Genomic DNA, 8,170 nt, shown 5'->3' with positions numbered 1-8,170 from the left:
GACAGATCAGATCCCTGCTTTGAGGCCTCAATAAAATGGCGCCCAAAAGAACTCAATAAAATGGCTGCCAGCCACAAGGCTGGAGGTTTTCTGAAGAAACCTGGTTAGGCGGCCTAAAGTCCTGGTACCTCACTCTAAGGAGTATTTTATTGTCTTTGTCTGGCTAATTAGCTGAGAAGGCTGTGGTAACACTGCATCTGAACAGGGGAAGGCCTTGCGCTAGGCCCCAAACACCAGCTGGGAGGCATGATCGATATTGGGACTAGCTCTGCTGGGGGGCTGTGTGGGAGGCCAGCCGTTTTACTTATAGTCTGAGGGCTAAAAATTAGCGTGCGGGAAGACATGCGCCACAGAAAACCACGTAGGTCTTCCAGTCCAAATGCTCTTAAATGAGCTCGCCCCAAGGAAATGGTGTGGGAGGCTCCACGGCTCTCTCCCAGGCTGCACTTATGATTTGTCAGCGCCTTGCTGGGACAGCTGATTGGCGCAGGAGAGCAGACCTCTGCTCTCCCTGCAGATGCAGGGAGCCCCGAGAGCTGTGCTGATGGTATATTTTCTCTTTTTAATGTTTTTGATCGATGATTAGTAGAACGTTGCTGTAAGCAAGCCGTAAAGACTTCCAGAGACACTAGCTCTTAATGTCAAAGAGCTGAGTCAAAAAGCTGGGGCTCTCAGCAGAGGCTGGCTTTTTATAGTGGCAGACTCAGCTCGATGACATCAGAGGGTGGAGTCATATCCAGTGCTGGACTCTCGAAGCAGCGTGGTGGAGAATGGTCCACTCGTTGAATGTTTTGCATTTCTCCCTTTTGCACAGACCCTTTTTATCTCTGGTCAATACAGAAACATCAAAGGAAGCTTAACTTTTGCAGATGGGAAGCTTGGATGGAATATTCACAATCTTACTATATATGAAACATTGTTAATATTTTTGCACTGTATATTTGATGTGTTTAAAACAGTGGCAAATCACCTTTTCCTTTTAGATCATTTGATCAAAAGACAAGGTATATAAAATTATAAAATAATTAGATCAAAAACAACATTTAAAACATGTTTTAGTAAGTAGCCCTTTATATTTAACAAATACAACTTTTTAAATAATACCTTAACAACTGAAACAATTGAGTATTATTCAACTTTTTTCCTGTAAAATAAAAAGATAAGACACACAATTCAATTTTTTTTAATAGTTACATTCCTCACATAGTATTAATTCTGCATACAATCAGAACATTTACAGTAATTTGAACTCCTTGTTGTTTAGCAAAATTCACAGTAACTACAAATTCCACTGTATCAAAATTAGGAAACTATGTTTACATAACTTTGTTGTATGAGGCAATGCAATGGGAAGCAGAGAAAAAGCATATACCATACTACATTGGGGTTAGTGACAGACATGCATTAACAATTACTGTTATTGTCTTTAACCTGTTTTTCAGCCCCATTGTTTATTATAGAACCTTTCTCAGCAGTCAGAAGTGATGCTTCCTATATATTTACAGAGTTTTCCTGTGGTAAAACTATATGTTTTATCATTATTGGATTCTTTAGTTTGTAGAAGTTGAAAGCTTTCTGAGGACAAATGTTATTTTACATGAAATTTATACCAGTCATAGTTATAGTTAGTAGTGTTTTACACACTACTCTTCCCACAATCCATTCCACAAACGTTTCTTGGAGAGCTCCTCTACCAATAGCTTTTTTTTGAAGTTTTGCTGAGAGATTTTTTTATTCTTTTGCCTATGAATAAAATGTTGCAAAGATGGATCTAAAAAACCTTCGTGCTTTCTTTTTGGAACAAACTCTAAAGCTTCCTTCCAATTTCCAGTATTTTTCAGAGTTATTAAGATCATTATCATTTGATCCAAAGTAAGAACTTTGGCTCCAGTTTTCCAATGAAAGTATCTTTCTAGAGGAAGTTGTGCTGTTGCCAACTTCAAACGCTTCGCACGAGCAAGAGAGACTCCCTTCCTTATTGACTTATCAACTAGGCATCCAATTATATAGATTTTATTATGGTCAAATGTTTCCATTACATTGGGAGAATCAGCAGTTAAGTAGACAATCTGATCTCTTGGAAATAATTCAACATAAGACTTTTCTGTCACTGACACAAACAAATTGTCCCATGTATCTCCATAACGCTTGAGGAATTCTTTGTGGTACGGACCATCTTCTTTCAAATTACAGTAATGTAAATGGAATGGTTCTACAGCTTTACGATTGAGTCCTTCACATTCCATCATCTGATTCACTGTATTCTGCATCTCTCTCTCTGACATATCATTGAAATCCATGTCAAATACCAGAGGCTGACCAAAACTCATAGCCTGAGCAGCTTTCCAATTGTAGACAACATCCATTGAGGACTCCCAGATGGCCCGAAACAATCTATTTTTTGGTATTAGCTCTTCGTTGTCTATTGTTTTCCTAAGTGCATCCCTTTCTTCCTGTTGTTTTTTCTTTTTTTCTTTTTCGGCATTCTTTTTCATTTCTTTTGAAGCCAAAAAGGCCAAATATCTATTTCTTGAAGAAACAGAAGGATATTCAATCAATCTCTTTAACTGTTCTTCAGTAATATTTTCTGGAGCAGCTTTACCTAAACGCCTAGACATGTCAATGTATTCCTTAATAGCTGCTATATTAGGCTCTTCCTCAGGCGATGCTTTTTCAAATGCTTCTTTTTCCAAGCCAGAAAGCACAACCAATTTCCATTCATCTAGATCTATGTTCTCATCAACATTTTTTGAAATATTTTTGTTCAAATAAATCATCCTCAATGTTCCACAAGTACTGATTTTTCTGGGCATTGTTAAAAATAACCCATATTTTGTTATTTTCGGTGCAATCAATTTGAAGGCAGGTCTAATCAAATTCAATAAATGCATGTTGAAAAAGATCAGAATTGAGAGTTGTGATGTCCAATAGATACCTGCAGTCACACATATACAGAAAAGAAAAGCTAGTTTAGAAAAACAAACCTGAAATTGTTTTTCATCATAATTATAACCATCAGTAATACCAACCAATTTTATTTATTACAGTTTTATTCTACCCAATTCTTATGATTCTGAATAGATTGCAAAATAGTGAAGTGACACATAAGTGCTGAAAATAAAAGTATTAAGATCAGAGAGAGATAGAAGACATTTTAAACTGAAAAAAGTAGCCTTTTTGTGATTTCAATCATATTTTTTAGAAGTTCAGGTTCCTACTGACCAAGGCAGTAATGCAAAATAGACAGTAGTCAAGCCTACTGTTTATATTCAGGAGTCATGGAATACTGGAATTTCTGGTTATCTATCTTTTTAAGGAAAAAGACAGACATAAACGATGCAAAAGAGAGTAAGAAATAGTATAGCAAGTTTAAAAGCAGTTAAAGTAGAAAAGTGAAAAATAAAATTCACAATTGATTTAATTGAATATGATACAGTGAGGGTAATAAAAGACACAAGGGCAAGGAGATATTTTGAATGTGAGACATCGTTTTTAACTGTTAAGTACATGTAAGGAAAATTATATGGAAGCTGTTAGAAACAAAGGCAAAAGAACTATGTTAAAGAAGGGTATGGACAGAAGGGTATGGAGTTACACTAAAAAGTAGTACCGTATTAAAAAGATGCTTAGTAGAATGAAAGTAAAAGAAACTGTCAATAAAAAAGGAAATATAAGAATGACTACTGCAAAACTATGGAAACAGTAGTTTTGATCTATATGTATCTTAAGATATATATGGAGTTTGCTTATGGGATGGCCGCATGAGTTGTTTAATATATAGGTTTGTTGCAAGAAATTAATATTGAAATAAACTATGTAAATATATGCTTCAGGCAACTTTGCTGTATGGCAGTATAAGCTGAGAATGTCAGGAAAAATAAAAAAGTAAAGTGAATGAAGAATGAATGGAGGTACTTGTACTATAAAACACAGAGATACAGGTACGGTAAAATGTACTTTACAAAATTATATTAACTTTTATTTTTTAAATATTTGGTCACTTGATATATTTGTATAGTAACACACCTCTGAAGTTCTAGAGAAGATAAACAGCTTTAAGAAACGTAAAACTAGTTCCTGCTTGATTTCAGTTAAAGCATTAATATCTCAGACTCTCACATCTTAATCTAGGCATTTATTTTGCTAAGGGAAGATATACAGTGTATAATTGGGTATCATCACCATAAGGATGATATCACATTCTATGGCAATAGATGAGCTGTAGGGGCCAGTAGTGGAATCTTTTCCCCAATCCCCAACTGAAATCAATCCTGGAGAAAGAAGCCAAAGCAGCACAACATCATGCAGCCCTCCCCCAATCCGAGTCAATCCAGAATAAGGGCAAAAATGTTGTTCTCCACAATTCTCTTGGCAATAGTATCTATTTGCTACCTCTTTCCTCTGTGTTTTCACTATTTCTTAGTCTAATCTACCACGCAGATATTTCTGGTGATTTCTAATCTAAATGCTAAAGCTTCACTGCTATAGTTTTCCGAGATCAGCTAAGGCTGGCTAGCTGGGTGACATAAGAAAAAATCACATTGATTTCAGTGGAACTTCCTTCTGATAGACAAACACAACTTTCACTGTAAATATGCCTAATTAGCATCAGAAATAATACAATGCGTTTCTTCATTCATTCTTCTTTTTCTATTTCATCCAGGGACAAACGCAGCAACATTACAACAGCCATCACCTCCTTCCCACATTTAAAATGAATACCATCTATTGAAGAATATTGATTTTGCAAAACCAAATCTATTATAGGAGAGAGTCCATTTTCTTAGGTGATGAAATGGACTGAATTTATGAAGCTTCACGTTGTTTTAATGAACAGTCTTACTTTGTTAGTATCTCGCATACTTACCAACACGCACACCTAAGCATGCCTGGCCGGAATGAGTCCGTCCCTAAACATTTCCCGTCGGAAACCCTAGAACTAAGACTCTGTCGGATGGTTCCGTCAGCGAAAGCAAGCTCTGTAGCGGTAGTTGCCATTGATTGGAGAAGGTCCTTGTCATTCACTGGGCCTCGTTGAAAATTTCCTCTTCCCCCCCTCCTCCAGAAAAAACAAGTTTACGCGCGTGCGTGTTTGCTATCGCGAGGCTCTATCCTGTCTTGTCAGGCGGCATGAGTTTCTTGCTGCCTCAGTTAAACAGCAAAAAGGAAGTGGATGAAGCGATTAAGATTGTGGCGGAGAAAGTCCTGGTTCTTCGCTTTGGTAGAGATGAAGATAATGTCTGCCTGCAATTGGATAACATTGTAAGCCGGCATTTGTTTTTTATTTATTTGCAGTCCCCGAATCTACGCGGCGTACGTCGCAAATCGTCTGCTGATCCTAAACTAAAGGAGAATATTTTGTAGCTCAGTTATAGCTCAGTAGCTCTTGCATAATTTTTCATTAACTAAACACGACTAGATTAGCGCTCATGATTTTACCTACTTTGGGAAATGAAACGTCTGCAAGAAAATAACCAAGGTCGGAGAGCATCAAGCACCCCGAATCTATATTTTCATTTGGTGCCAAAGGAGGTCAGATAGATTTCCTGAACTGGCATATTTCATAGTGAACAAAACTGTCACCTATACATCTGATGCTAGCAGAATCTGCAGCAAGGCCTCTCTTAATAATTTAAATGGACGGATTGTTTAATAGTATTCTTGTTATCCTTGCTATCCAAGCTACAATTATTGCTAGTATTTTGAAAAGTACGTGTAATTATAATCCAACTTTTATGTCTTTTCAATCACGAAGGATATCAGTATATTGAGGTTTAAATTATTGTTTTATTGCTATTATTAAAAGCTTTAACTCCTTTCTTCATGTATCCAGTATATCACATAAATTTGGTTTCTTGACAGCTTGCAAAAACATCTCATGATTTGAGTAAAATGGCTGCAATTTATTTAGTGGACGTGAGCAAGGTTCCAGTGTACACCCAGTATTTTGATATTAGTTATATTCCATCAACTGTCTTCTTTTTCAATGGGCAACACATAAAAGTGGATTATGGGTAAGTTGGTTTGCATGTAGCCTACGTGTGATCAATGCTTGTTGGTATTAATTTTATTATTCTGTGACTTAGTCTGTTTATTTTGCAAAGCCATTATATAGTTTGATTTTGGCTTGAATTACTGTGATTTAATTAGGTCACAGAATATGCCAAGGCAAAATCAAACAAAAATGCAGGAAACCAGGAAGTATTTTCTGACATACTTTTTGCCTATTAATTTGGATAGGTAGGATTTGTATGCAGAATGTGCAAGGAATGAGTTGAGTTGAATGTTACAGAGAAGGGTTGGCATGATTTATATCACAAGGTGTATGGGGATGGGAAGTTGGTGAAATGGCTAAATGTTCATTAAGAGTTGCCAAAATTTAATATTTTTAACCTGTATCATATAGTGATTGTGATAGCTTCGGTTTAGTTAGAAACATACAGTTCAACCAGAGGAGTCTAAACTTTTGCATGCAATTGTATTCAGCAAACTATGGCATAAGACAGTGCATTAATTCAAACATTCACATAATGTTTATTATATTGATGAATGGTATCAATCCACAAAAGTTAATCCTGAAGACTTTGTGGATTTTAGATTCCCAAGTTGGATTTTTGAAAATGGAGTCCTATTACAAATGATAAAACATATTACCAAGCATAATGAATCTGTATCTAAATAGTTCTATCATAAAATACAGTTGTGGTTAATTTTATATTGTGAAGCACATCTTGTAAATCAGCTTTATATCAGAAATAGGTATTACTTTGTCATTGATTGTTAGCCATAATGTCTAAATTGAAACCCCTGGTCATAGGTCCTGAAGCTATAAGTTTCATTACCCATTTATGATTATTCTTGAGAAATACACTAGACTGGATAAACTTAATTTGATCTTGCAAGGTTATATAAAATGCTAACAAATATATTTGTGAAAATGAGGAGCTTGGTAGATTCAGATTTTGAACTACTTGTATATTTGAATTTCAACTTTAACATTGTTTAAAATTGGCTTTATATTATTATTTTTCCTAAACAGATCTCCAGATCATACCAAATTTGTGGGAAGTTTCAAAACAAAACAAGACTTCATAGATTTGATTGAAGTGATCTATCGTGGAGCGATGCGTGGAAAACTCATTGTACGAAGCCCAATTGATCCAAAAAATATTCCCAAGTATGAACTTCTCTACAAGGACATTTAAATGCCCTTTCTGGAAATAAATGAAAGTTGGAATGGGCACATCCTAAAACTGATTATGCCATGGCTTATTTGAACACGTGTCCCAACTAAGCCAGCAAAAAGTATTCTTAATCTTTGCATGATCATATTGGTCAACATCAAAACAGACAGATTTTCTGTCATTATTTTCCTTAAAGTTTTGTATGTCAACAATTGCTGACTTTCTATTGTTATTAGCTTATAGCCTACATCTTACTCTTAAATTATTAAATAAAGGAATCTGCTCTAAAGCAAACAAGTAAATAAATGCCTTGGACTATAAACAAAAATAGAAACTTTTTCACACAAGATAGAAAGACAAAACCAAATAAATCATTTTGTAGCTTAACATGAAATAAGTTACAATTAAATAACGACTTAGCATGCGTGAACCTAGCCATAGAAATCACTTAAGAGTTTGTTTTCCCTTTCCTTTTTGACCTAGAGATAGTGAGAAAAAATGCTGTAAATATTTTTGCCTTTATCCTGCCTGTCCTGTTAAGCTTTAGCTCTAAAACCATTCTATCAGACAGAATTTGGAGCCCATGTGAGAGATGTAGTGATAAAATCTTTGACTTTTAAAGATAAAATAATGCCATGGATGCAGCTACCAGTAGATAGCCTGCCTCCTGTCCACCTCTAAACTTACTACCTGAGTTCTTTGGGGGAAGCTGTTTAATGTCTGTTTTCATGGTTTTAAACAGAGTTATAGGATGGTTGAGGGAGGAATAGCAGAATTGTTCCATAAAGTAGGAGCAGTGATTCTAGTTGTGAGGAATGGAACTGATGGCAAGATAAGAGAAGAATTTTAAATGGATAATTTAATATTTTCTGTTAGGTGCAGGTCATTTTAGAGAAAAAATAAAACTATGATTTGATTATGGTGGATAAAATTGAAACCTGGCTAGGGGAATAGATGAACTCTATCTTCTCTTTCTATTGTGAAGT

The 8,170-nt window shown here is 35.5% G+C and overlaps 2 protein-coding genes across 3 annotated transcripts; one reads left to right on the top strand and one right to left on the bottom strand.

Moving 5' to 3' along the window:
• Positions 1-1,038: 1,038 nt before the first annotated feature.
• On the bottom strand, positions 1,039-5,102 carry TRMT10C (tRNA methyltransferase 10C, mitochondrial RNase P subunit). Of its 2 annotated transcripts, XM_026663943.2 has the most exons (2): positions 4,868-5,102; positions 1,039-2,935 (listed from the first exon to the last, which is right to left on the bottom strand). In XM_026663943.2, the coding sequence occupies exon 2, from the start codon at positions 2,889-2,891 to the stop codon at positions 1,644-1,646; it is 1,248 nt and encodes a 415-aa protein (XP_026519728.1). In that variant the 5' UTR covers positions 2,892-2,935; positions 4,868-5,102; the 3' UTR covers positions 1,039-1,643. The 2 variants fall into 2 exon arrangements, with proteins under 2 accessions (XP_026519728.1, XP_087822612.1); XM_087966486.1 differs by lacking the exon at positions 4,868-5,102 and having other exon boundaries at positions 1,039-2,972.
• Positions 4,969-7,490, top strand: TXNL4B (thioredoxin like 4B). Its single transcript, XM_026663944.2, has 3 exons — positions 4,969-5,262; positions 5,863-6,014; positions 7,040-7,490. The coding sequence occupies exons 1-3, from the start codon at positions 5,131-5,133 to the stop codon at positions 7,203-7,205; spliced, it is 450 nt and encodes a 149-aa protein (XP_026519729.1). The 5' UTR covers positions 4,969-5,130; the 3' UTR covers positions 7,206-7,490.
• The last annotated feature ends 680 nt before the right edge of the window (positions 7,491-8,170 follow it).

The sequence above is a fragment of the Notechis scutatus genome, chromosome 5 (genome assembly GCF_049901735.1).
Source record: "Notechis scutatus isolate UNSWTSFEM ecotype Mainland chromosome 5, rNotScu1.2, whole genome shotgun sequence".
Lineage (NCBI taxonomy): Eukaryota > Metazoa > Chordata > Lepidosauria > Squamata > Elapidae > Notechis > Notechis scutatus.
Note: the sequence above shows the minus strand (reverse complement) of the source record. Positions and strands in the feature narration are given on the sequence as shown.